This window comes from Sebastes fasciatus, chromosome 20 (assembly GCF_043250625.1).
Source record: "Sebastes fasciatus isolate fSebFas1 chromosome 20, fSebFas1.pri, whole genome shotgun sequence".
In the NCBI taxonomy this organism is placed as follows: domain Eukaryota; kingdom Metazoa; phylum Chordata; class Actinopteri; order Perciformes; family Sebastidae; genus Sebastes; species Sebastes fasciatus.
Window position 1 is genome coordinate 24,288,379 of NC_133814.1, and position 12,778 is coordinate 24,301,156.

General features: G+C 43.8%; 1 protein-coding gene across 2 annotated transcripts in view; it reads left to right on the plus strand.

Annotated features, from left to right (window-relative positions):
- skap1 (src kinase associated phosphoprotein 1) overlaps positions 1–12,778 on the plus strand; it is a 37,002-nt gene that overhangs the window by 22,519 nt on the left and 1,705 nt on the right. For both annotated transcript variants that reach the window (XM_074619760.1, XM_074619759.1), the window contains exons 9-11: positions 850–1,053; positions 5,011–5,064; positions 5,188–5,297. In XM_074619760.1, the coding sequence (XP_074475861.1) occupies positions 850–1,053; positions 5,011–5,064; positions 5,188–5,297 (368 nt within the window). The remainder of the gene's footprint in view (positions 1–849; positions 1,054–5,010; positions 5,065–5,187; positions 5,298–12,778) is intronic.

A 12,778-nucleotide genomic window follows, 5' to 3' on the forward strand; every position in this document is an offset into this window, starting at 1 on the left:
CATCAGACGTCTGGATCTTAAGTTATCTGAGAAACAAGCTGAGCAAAAGTTAGCAGCAGCTTGGCTTACAGCCCCTCCGGGACGTCCTGTGTCTACCGAAAACAGCGTCAGGGAAACACAGATTTTTAATGTGAAGCTGCTTTAATCAGTGTTTTTACCGGTTTTAATCAGCGAGTCCGTTTGTTTTGGAACGGAGGAGACCTCTGTGATAAAAACCTCCTGAACGATGAACACTAAAGGAATCTTAACTGGGAAAAGCTGACTGCAATGACGCCAGCAATGGTAGTGAGGACAACAACGCTACTTCACGACGTCACCAAACTCCGTCTTTTGTTATTGTTTTGATTGAGAGACCCCCCTAGCAGCAGAAAATTACATTGCATTCAAGTTATTATCATATGAAAATGCTAAACATTTGCTGGTTCTGACTTCTCAAATTTCACGATTTGCTGCTTTTCTCTGTTTTATATAATTGTACATTAACTATTTTTTAGGTTTGAACTGCTAGTCAGACAAAACAAGCAGTTTGAAGACGTCACCGTGGGCTCTGGGAAATAATAATGGCTGTTTTTCACTATTTCAGACTCCGCAATTAATTGCTTAATTAAAACAAATTATAAATACATTAATAGGTAATGAAAATAATCCATAATTGCAGGCAGAATTCAAGCCTCCAGTGGTTGCCACTGCTGCTGTATGGAACGTGTCCTCGCCTGTTGTGCAGTCAGGACCCTTCGAGCATTTCTCTTACTTTACCCTTTAATGTATGTGTGTGTGTCTTCTGTGCCACGCTGTGCTCTGTCTTGACGCTAACGCCGCCCATCACGTTGTCTCTCCTTCCCTCCATAGATCTCCGCTCCACCTCCATCCCTTGCGACGATGACGAGGAGGAGGATGCGGAGGAGGAAGAGGAGACCTATGATGACATTGAGGTGGGCCCTCCCCCGCCTCTGCCCGGTGCTGCCCGGGCCTCTCAGAGCGGCAAACTGGGAGGAGGGCACGAGGAGGGGGAGGTCGACGACGAGGACGAGGATATCTACGAGGTGCTGCCAGGTATGAGGATGTGGTTGCCTCGCATGCACACACGCACACACAGATAAATAGACAAGAAGGCTGCGCACACACAAACTCTCATGATACTCAGTCAGACAAATAGACCCAGTCGCTGTGCCTCACGCACACTCCAGCCCTGAGGGATTTTTTGCAACAAGAAATATTTGTGATGATCTCCCCTGGCTGTGAAATTTGTGTTGCCAGGTACCTCCCTACCACCACAACACCCAGACGGATCGCTCATTTTAAATCAAGCAACACTAATAAGCTTGTCAGGACTGAGGTGGCTGCTGCAGAGGCACACAGGGCAGGACGGGAAGACTCTGCTTACACTGACTAGAAATCAGCTTCCTCTGGTCTTATCTCACTGAGAGCCATCTGTTGAGAAACAGTTATGTTGTTGAAATCAGCGAGAGCCGCGTAGTTCCGAATGCTCTGTCATAGAACGTCCAATTAGCTAATGTTGCCAGGCAACAAATAGCCTACAATTCAATCCGCTAAGCAGAGTTTTGGCTAAAATTGCCTAGCAACAGCAATTTAGTTGAAAGGAAGCAAAAACTGCATCTCTCAGGGCTTAAAATAGTTCTGGAGCTCTTAATGTCACATGTTTAATAGAAATTAGAGTTTGATTGAGAATGTTGCGAGCCGGCGAGTGTGAGTCCCTACTGAGGGGGGAGACAGCCCCATGTGTCAGGGTGGCTACAAGATCCCGAGAAGGACAAAAGGGGTGATCTGATCTTCTCAGGGCTGTCGTCCATCACTGTTTCTATTAAATAAGATACATCAAGATTCTGTTTCACTCACTGAGTACATTACCTTTGCCAAAATCACTGGTGAGAGGGAAATCAGTCTTCAGACTGTCACGCCGGCGTTCAAAGCCATCTGGGAAGAGGTACAGACTCTGACCACAGATGGCATATCGAATGACGGGCTCTTTCGTTCACTTTCTCACCCCTTCACTTATCAATCATCCTGCACCTCTCTTTGCTCACTTACAACTTCTACACAGTGAGTAGACACTGTTAAATATTATTTTATTATTCTCATTGATCAGAATTGCAAAAGACAAACTTGTCTTTGTACTGGAAGAATCTTCCTTTCTAGATGAGATAAGATAATCCTTTATTAGTCCAACGGCGGGGAAATTTGCAGGATTACAGCAGCAAAGGGGGACGGTGCAAACAACAAGAGGCATCAGTAAAAAACAAAACTACATCTAATAGATAAGCAAGTAAACAATAAAGATATAGTAAGTAAGTAAACAGTAGAAAACAAGATATAAAAGATAGACTGAATGAGTGGTTGAGTTCACATTATTGCACATGTGAATATGAAATGTTGATATTGCACAGATAGATAGAAACATCCTGGATAGTAGTCTAGTTTGTAATGACTGTATTTGTAAATTTGTTAGACTTTACTTCATTTATTGCTCACATGAACGTTAAAGATTATTTTGCAAGAGTTATTGTTCAAGTTAAAGATTAATTTCCCAAAGTTGTTAAAGGGAAACTTTGCAGATTTTCAACTGGTTTTGTGTCGTTGCGTTGCGGGTGGTTTGTGCAAATGAACGATGTTTGGCTTCCATCCGTGTTGCAGGCACCCAGAACTCCCCGCTCATTTACTGGTAAGAGTTCGCCGGATGATGCGAAACGGACCATTTCACGTCATCAGGCGGATTATTGCAGGCGAATGAGCGCGGAGCTCCGGGACCACGCAGCAGAGAGAAGCCAAACATCGTTCATTTGCACATACAAGTTTAAAATCTGTTTCCCTTTAGCATTAAATATCTGTTAAATATTAAGAATTCGCAAAATTGCACTCACTCAGATACATTTTGCATGTGCAGTAGCCGTACTAAGGAACAAAAATGTCGAGTAGGAGTGAAGCATCATTTTCCCTGTGATGAGCTCCTTCAGTTTTGTCGGAGCAAAACTCCAAACATGGCTCAGTTACAGGCAGAATGCAGAGCGATGACAGAGCAGTGGGAAGCCAAACATCGCTCATTTGCACATACCACTCATACTGCAACTATTCAAAGTAAGTTTAAAATCTGCAAAGTGTCCCTTTAGCATTAAACATCTGTAAAATATTAAGAATTTGCAAAATTGCCCCCTTATGAGATACATTTTCCATGTGCAGTAGCCATACAAGCGAACAAAAATGTTGAGTATCAGTGAAGCATCATTTTCTCTGTGATGAGCCCCCTCAGTTTTGTCGGAGCAAAACTCCGAACATGGCTCAGTCGCAGGCAGAACGCAGAGTGATGGCGGTATTGGCTCTGGTGCTGATGACTGATTTTATTGACTGGAAAATTAAATCACTTTGATATAGAAACCGTTGGCCCATAGCGGTGGCCTCTCGACTGAGGGATGCTCTTCTGTACAGCAGGTGAAGAGTGCTGAACAAATGTTTGGACCCTTTGCAAACAGAATTAAAATCACTTTTTTTTACGCGTTTTGGTTCGGTAACAATGCACGACGTTTTCATATTTCATTAGGTAAGCCAGAGATTTAATATTATAATTTTGTAATGTGCATCAACCTGAAAGTGTGTGTGCTTGAGAAAGAAAAGCAGGAAGAAAAGATCACCCTAACATATACACGCTCTGCATCCAAACTGTACACATAATCACAAATATGCATTTGGATGTACAGTGTGTGTGTGTGTGTGTGTGTGTGTGGGTGGGGCGCGTGTGTGTGTGTGTGTCGTCCTTCCCGGTCTTCCTGGAAGCAGAGGCGCAGGTTGTGCTGGAAGGTGGATAGTGTTGCCGGGTTGTGGCGTGGCTGTCAGCCTGCTGCTGTTAAGGATGGATGTGGGAGACAGAGGGCAGGCATATCACTGTGTCACCTCTCAGACCACCGGGTGCCACGCCCCGCAGTCAATGACACGTCCGCCTCCGCGTGCCTTAAAGACAACCTCTTTTTCTTTAACTTTTCCTGCCTGCGTCTCTGATGAATGTGAACAAATTGATCCTCACTGAGGAGTTCAGTCTGGTTAAAGAAAAATAGTCATCATGTGTTATGTAGAGATGCATCAAGCATTGGCTGATGATCCATTTTATTTGTTTTTTGTTTGTTTTGTTTTATCATGTTGCTCTCTTTTTTTTCTACTACACATTTGTCCTTAATGTGTGAGACAAAAAGAAACCCTCTGAAAAACAGTTTTACTTGAGCAGCAGGTTATGTTTCTTATCATTATTTTGCTGTTTTTTTCCTGTTAAATAATGAAATTAAAATGTTTACGTCCTGATATCTAGTTAAAATGTTCTGTTACAAATAATAATTTTAGGGCTGTCAATCGATTAAAATGTTAAATCGCAATTAATCGCATGGTTGTTCATAGTTAATTGCGATTAATCACACATTTTTTATCTGTTCAAAATGTACCTTGAAGGGAGATTTGCCAAGTATTTAATCCTCTTATCAACATGGGAGTGGACAAATATGCTTCTTTATGCAAATGTATGTATATATTTATTATTGGAAATCAATTAACAACACAAAACCATGACAGATGTTGATCCAGAAACCCTCACAGGTACTGCATTTAGCATAAAACAATATGCTCAAATCATAACATGGCAAACTGCAGCCCAACAGGCAACAACAGCTGTCAGTGTGTCAGTGTGCTGACTTGACTATGACTTGCCCCAAACTGCATGTGATTATCATAAAGTGGGGAGACTCGTGGGTACCCATAGAACCCATTTACATTCACATATCTGGAGATCAGAGGTCAAGGGAGCCCTTTGAATACAGACAGTTTTTCCTCAACAAAATGTTCTTAGGTTTTCTAGTTTCATATGATACCAGTATCTTCACTCTACCTTTGAGAAAAAATTGTGTTAATGCGTTCAAGAAATTAGTGCCATTAAAACAAATTTGTGTGTTATTATCACGTTAACTTTGACAGCCCTAATAATTTTGTTGTGTTTGCTGTGCTTTGTTTGTTTAGATGAGGATTTTCCAGATCCGACAGATGAGAGCAGTGAAAAGAACAACAAACAAGGTCAGAACCTCATCACAGTCTGCTGCTAATAACCAGGGAAATGTCCGGCTTAATAGTTCACAGTGGGGAAAAGAACATTGTCTTGCTCTTTTATTTAAATTTGCGCTCTGCATTTCCTCTCAGCTTGGTCATCAGATTACGCTAACTACTACCAGGGTTTATGGGATTGCCAGGCCGACGAGCCGGACGAGCTGCCCTTCCAGAGAGGAGATCTCATCTACATCATTAGCAAGGTCAGCATCACCATCACCATCACCACCAAAGAGGTTATTCAAACAGTATTCTGTGGTTTCTGGACACACTGTCTCCCAGTCAGTTAAAATGGGAGATCACTGTTTAATGGGAGCCACTCCTGATTGCACCCTTGACTCGAAGACATAATTACAGGAGCAATTACACTAGTTTAAAATGAGTAAAATGTGACGCAGACCTGTAGAATAAGTAATTATTTAAGGGTTAAACAACATCGATACCAGTAATCACTTTGCCCTCGTTTACTTTGTGAACATGCTGATATCCCCAACGTCTAAATTCCTCTGTTAGTGAGCACTTGTGTCTCGATGCAGCAGCGAAGCACCAACAGTGGCATTGTCTATTCCCAGGCCACTAGGGTGAAGTGCCATTCGGGCGCTGCGTAATGGTGCTGTTGTTCATTATGGAGCCTCTATCACAGGGGTTAATTGAGTAGGCAGCCATGCGAAGCCCTTCCTTTCTGTTTGACACAAACTGCAGGTGAAGCCATACTGCATCTCAGCTCTTTTTCTCTCAATCTATTTCCTCGTGTTTTATGGCCATCTTGTAGTTACATGCAGAGTATCTACCAGTGAAAAGCCACCCTACTGGAAATCAATGGCTTGTAATTTGGGCACTTTTACTCTGCTGCGTGCAGGGACTTGTTCCCAGACCGTTTCTATTGGTCGGCTTGAAATTGAACCATCATGTTCTGTGTTTAGGCTAAATTATCTGAAGAGAGGAGGGAGGAAGAATTTACAGTATATTCAGCTTTTTTTTTTTGTTGGTAATTATGCAGTGGAGAGATTGACAAATTATGTCTTCAACCTCATGATTTCTTGCATCTTTAATCAGTAGCTGCAGCCACTGAATTTTAATTATTTGCGATGTTTCTGCACTCAAACTAGAAAATAATAATGTTGTCACTTTTATAGTACATTAAAGAAATCAAGGTTTAGATGGATAAACAAACAGCATCAGTTTACATTGAAGGAAATGCAGCCTTTTGTTCGTAAGAGCAGATATGGCACAGGTGAAATATGCTCCTCACAGAAGATGGACTTTTAATTGAGGTTCTCTTGGCAGTGCCAGATTAATGAGATGCCAGCCTTCTCTGTCTTGTGCGTGCTGGTTGATAGGGGGAAAATGTCAAAACAGCCACGTCCATTTTTCACGTAAGGATGACAAAGGCGGCGTACTTGGGGAAACAAAGGGGACCTGGCTCTGTGCTACAGATCCGCCTCAAACAGCCCCAGCGCTGCCTGGCGTGTTACTTTTCACTGTATGGATCAGATTACTGCTTCACCGAAGACCTTTAAAGCAAACTAAGTCCAGGTTGGAAGCAAGTCTAGGTTGTAGTATCTCCCAATCTTAATGACACAGATTACTCTTGTTTTGTCAAGCTGTACGCCGAAGTCATAACATCGTGACAGACTGCGAGAGAGTATTCTAACTATCCTCTAATGGATTTAAAGCGAGGGTCTGGTTGTAAATTATTTAGAGGTGATCTCCGGACCTACTGTTTGGTTTTGCGTGACGACACGACTCCACCCGTGTCCCATTTTGCGTCCTAAAAGCATCACATTTCCCCCCATGAATAGCATTATTTGGATTATAGCCTGTAATCGGCTATTTGTTTTAATGAGCCCTTGGGGAGGGCTTCCCTGCGTCTTCTGTGTGTACACGCAGGCCCCTGACGGCGTTCAGTTTTTACGGGGGGATTCCTGAGAACCCTGACCTCGATGAGTGAAATACGGGCCCTTGGCTAGAACTCAAGTCAGTCGCTTAACTGGGGACCCAGACACATGAAATGGCCGTAATAAAACCAGGGCCCATAAATTCTCTTAGAGGGTGGGAGGCCTGGTTGTCTGTGCTGTTATGTCAACACTGACCATAATTACAAGGTAATAAGGACACGCTCTAAGTGCTAAATCAATGGTGCTAACAAACTGTTATTTTTAAAGCTGGGATGTGATTGACTGCTGAAGTGCAGAATGGGATAGCCACAGGCGCGGTGTCATATGGCTGTGAACTGAGGAGAACATGCCGATTGTATAAAAGGCCCTCATCCATCATTATTGATCTCTCACTTACTGTAAAGTGGGGGCATTTTTACTGTATTTGTGTTTTTTCTCCCTTGTGTGTTGCTGTGTGTGTGTGCATATCTGTGTATCCCTGACAAAGTAAATAAATTAGGAACCTCACAACTCATATGAATCCCATTAGTTCGAGGGAATTAATCTCGTAGTGTTGCCTCCGCCGCCGGTTCCAGCGATGCCTAACTTGCTTTCCGCAGAGCTCGATGGCGATGCTCGGCCGCTTGATGCATGAGGTAGAAACACACCGTTAAATCCATCTTGTGAGTTTTTTGCTCTGGCATTTCATTTCTGAGAGCTTGCATTTTTCTAATGCGCATTATAGCTTTACGCTGACATTAGAGTGTGCGTATGACAAATACCGGTGAGCTCGGTTTTCTGCAATATCACACACTGATTTTTTCTATTTAAATTGTTGAGATGTTTCGCACACATTTTCACTGCATCATCACATGCAACCAGATATTTGTTCTAGGATTTACAATGTGTGGTCGGTTAATTTATCACAGGGGCTTAAAGCTGTTGTTTCACTTCTCCCCGACACGTGTAATGCCTGTGTACTTTGTCGGCCATGTCCCACACTGAACCGTACGCTTGTCCTGCATTCTTGCCCTCTTAATTTATGTGTCCAGAATCAAAAGACACGGGCTCTACAGGTCAGCTGTCACATTCCTGTATTCCCACAGGCACTCATGGAGAACGGCGGGATGGAGTGGGAAGAGATTTATGGCACAAACCCATCCAGGGTCCTTAAAACTCTGGCAAGCGCTGCTGCCACCTCTTCCTCTTTCTCTCCATCGCCCTGCTCACCTCTCCCCCCTCTCCCACTCGCCGTCCAACCAGAGAGGGGAGACGGGCCAGCCAATCCGGTGCGTCTCCCAAAGCGGAGCGTCACATCACATTTGGCCAAAGTGTTCAGCTGCAGCTGCTTGTTAGACTCACTGAGAACATGGACACCACTGACACCTTGTGGCCGTTTCTATCAGAGTCTTGTAACGGGACGATTTTTATAACCCAAAAGCTGATTTACAGCCTTATAGATTTACATACTGTGATTTATAGCTTCTTATAAATACAAGTTATGGTATAAAAATTTAAATAATAGTTTTCTAAACCTCATTTTGTGTTCGTATTCTGTCCCGGCTACCTGTGACGGCCTTTCTTTAGGGTCATAACCGGCTTCTTCTCTGTTTAACAAGCTGGTTTGGGCCGCTGCCCACAGGTCACACCGGCTGAATACAGCTGAAGAAAAGGAAAAGTGGGCAAACAATCAGATGGGAAAAGTCAAACAAGAGAGACAAAGAGGGTGGATCCCTTTATTCTTTTGTGTGAACCCTGGCCCCCCTCTCCTTTCTCCTTTTCTCTGTCACACACCCATTTAAAGACCCCTGGCTGCTATTGTGGCCATAGACACCAAGACGCTATAGACAGGCAAGACATCCTATTTACCACCCAAAGTAGCAGGGGGTGAGTCTGGGGTTTGGGGTCATGCAGGAGGCAGCGGTCATCCCCCGGTCAACTACAGTAGGTCATTATTCAGCCCAAGCCAATAGCCCAGAACCGCGTCCGAGCAACCCACCCCCAATCCATTCTGCTTAATTATTATAAATGAGGGGCGGCGTAAACAGCCATCATTACAGACACTCAGTGGCATACACAAATCCACTTTAAATTGCTATTAAGTTAAGGAGCTATCTGTAATCCCAGGCGTGCATTAGAAAGGAGCGAGTAGGTTTTCTTTTTATTAAATCTCATCGTCCCTGAGATATTTTCAAACGTTCTCATGCTCTGTCATGTTTCCAATTTGAAGCCAATTCACTGATTTAATTAAAAGCCCACTTGGAAAAAAATGGACACTAAGTAGCCATTTCGATCTCTGGTTGTGCAGAATTATCCTCCATATTTCTGGATGGATATCGACAAGATTTCTGTTGGCACTGAATCCTTATAACTGCCCCAAAATAAGCCTTTTTTTCAGGTATTATCAGGTGTTACCTGTGTGAGCAGTGAGGAGAGCTCGCTAACCTAATAGTGGGGTTACAGATCTCTGGTTAGAGGTGTCCATGTTTCTTTGTTAGAGTGACCAGTGATGGAAGAACTGCAGAGAGCTGCAGTGTATCTGATGAGTCGATGTAGAGGAGAAAGAGATGCAGAAAAAAAACAACAGAGAGGATGCAAGCGGAAAGGCTGCTACAGGAGAGATGGAAAGAGAGGAAGGGGAGGAAAGTAGGGAGGGGGTTGGAGATGGGAAAGGAGGGAGGGAGGGAGAGATTGTAACACCCAGGCGGCGGGTTCAGCGGCAGGGCAATGAGAGACTTCCTGCGCTCCATCACGCCCAAGGCCTGCCTCAGTCAGCTGGTGGCCGAGGAAAGATGCCTCATGTGTCAGGCTTATTAGCACTCCCCATAGTTTGTATGCATTTGGGATTGTGTGTGTGTGTATGTGTGTGTGTTTCATCTGTGTGCATGTGTGTGAGAACAAGATGAGAAAGGAAAAGAGGTGAAGAAGAGGGTGAATCTCTACAGAATTTTACATTTCTCCCCCCCAAAAAAAGGTGCATTTATTTCCTGCCAGAGATTTTTAAAGCTTGTGTTTTGTTCAGGTGCGTGATGGTGATGGTGATGATGGCGTCACCCGCCTCACCCCCGTTGTCTTTCACCGCATCCACCCAACCTCGACTCACCTTCTCCCCGCTTCAGGCTCGGGTAGCTGTCAATCCGTCCTCCGGTCGGGAACATGAGCGATGGGCCTATCAGAATGCCACCATTAGCCAGCCCCCTGAGTGGTAAATAAACGATCGCGCCGGTACACTGCAGGTGTTGTCATGGCAACCCACTCTCAGTGCCAGCCCCGCCCACGCTCATTCCCCGCTCTCTCGGCGGAGGAGTCACCGGGAGGTCAACGAGTCAACCAGCCGCCACGACACGGCGCTGTTTGGCACCCCCCCCTCAACCCCATCATCCCTCCATTCCTCCCTCTGCTCCCCCTCACAGAGTGGATCTGATCTGCATCCAGGTTGCAGCAAACAGCGGCTCTGATATGTGTCACCTCTCAGACAACACATTGTGTACCCTGCTACATCTTGTTAATGAGATGAAACCAGACGTCTCCCAGCCACTCGGGAGACGCTTGATTTCCATCACCCCCAGAGCATCCTGGAGGAAACATCTTCCATTTCAGACAACCACAAAGTGCCACAATGAGCCGATATATGCCCGTTCTTTGCCCCGGCGTTGGCGTTTCGGAGCTTAAAATGCAAAATCACACAAAAACAAATCAACCTAAAAGACAAAAAGGGGGAAAACAAACAGAAGGAAGAGGACATTGAGGAGTTTGCATAGTTTTTGTCATTTGGATAATTTACTCTCCACGCCTCTTGGAATGTCCCTATTACAGCAGGTGTACTCTGGATGAACCCATTTCAAGTATGAGGAAGATGGACTCTGCACGCCTGACAGACTTCCACCGCCATTGGCACCCACTCTGTGATGTAGCAGTTGTATTAAAATGGCGGCGCTGATAATCCAAAAGACCTTTCTCAGGGAGAATTTGAGACCGACTGCACAGATGGGCCGCGGAGATAAATAAAACTCTCTGTCACTACGGTTGGTGGAATAGTGCTGCGACGCCCCCAAGGGAGAGAAAAACTGTTTCGCTCCCTCTCTCCGATGCCTCCCCCCCCGTCCGTCTGTCTCCCCCATTCCTCCTCCTCTGTTCACGCTATCACGAATGGGAACCAGAGCCAGCTTTCCGCAACTGGGCTTTTCCCTCTTACCGTCTTATGGGGAGCATAAAAAGGCCATTTCGGACTTAACTTTCCCCCTGCTTTATGAGCTCAAACACACACCGAATTGTCAGTCAGAGTTTGTCAGACAGCCAAACACACTGGAGCGTCCCAGTGTGAGCTGTCAGCGAGGCTCGAAGGGGAAAACGATGAGGCCTGGATGGACAATCTGCTTATTGTGGGTACCTGTTTGAGCTGTAAGAACACTTGAGTCTTGTAGGTTTATCACTTTCTAAGCGATCCATTCATCGTCGCTGTCCAAACACCTCTCATTAGCTGCAGGCCTCATTCCTCTGGACGGAGGGAGGTGTCAGGTCTGGAAGACGGGCTGAACCTTTGACAAAATGCCGTTCGTCATGTCAGAGTATGTGTGTGTTTTCACAACTAGAACCTGTCAGAGCAAGAAGTCTGATTCCAATCTCAGACATGTAAAACTTATTGTACGCAGTATGTGTGTGTAGTTGAGCGTTTCGTCTTCTGCTCAGTGCCGAGACAAACTGTTCACGCAGCCATTCTCAATCTGCTGGAGAACAGAGGAGAGACGAGTGGCCAGGCTCCTCGCTCCATCAGGGCAGGAAAATGACGGCCGGCTGGTGCCTCCTCTGCTCCGACTGCTGGGCTTCAACGCCCCTCTGGTCTCTGGCCAAATATTGATCTAGTACACATCTAGTTAGAGCCCAACTGCTGCGATCAGATGATCATGTGGTTGTTGATGTGACTCCAGTTCCTAAAATGTAAGAATGAATGTTGTTACAGAGTTTTTTAGATCTGGAAAATGCACAAAATATCTGCATGTTTTTAATTCTTTATGGGCCGTGACTGTAGAATATTTTCACTTCCAATTAATATCTTTATTATTTAACCTAATAAGCAATTAATTGTGTATTAGGAGAGTATAAATTTGATCTAACATGGGTTTGATTGTGATTCACTGATGATTACACGCAACATGAAATCTCACCCACAATTTAATTCAATTCATTTTGATACTTCCAAAAAGGTAAAACACAAATATAAATTGTAAAATACAACAAAACGGATTCAGTCAACAATAATTAAACATTGCATTAAGCCTATATTTAAAAGAGTGACATTTATTAACACAAATGTAAATTGTAAAATGCAACATTACGGATTCAGCCAACGATAATTAAATGATAAGGCTCTATTTAAAAGAGTGACATTTATTTTTAAGGTCAAATTTTAGCCTCAAACGACAGCAGCTCAGTGTGTTTAATTATATTTTCTTTGTAGGATACATACTTTCCTCCTACTCAAAAATGTGTTTTTAATTCAGTCAAACCAGGGTTTTATTGTATTTATTAACTACGTAAGCAAGTCAGGTGGAAGTGTTTTTTTTATGACTTGAAATTATTTTATTTTCCGAACTTAATCGATTGAAACTATTCAAATGGATGCATAATGCTTTGTTGTTTTTATGTCTTTAACATTTAGTCTATAAAATGTCCAAAATTATTGCAAATGCCCTCGAGGAGTTACAAAAAAAACAACTGATTTGCTGAAGCTGCTTATTTTCTTTTATGCCCTAAAGGTATTCCACTTTTGGTGATATGAAAGTGAGAATTTTTATTAACTTCATTGA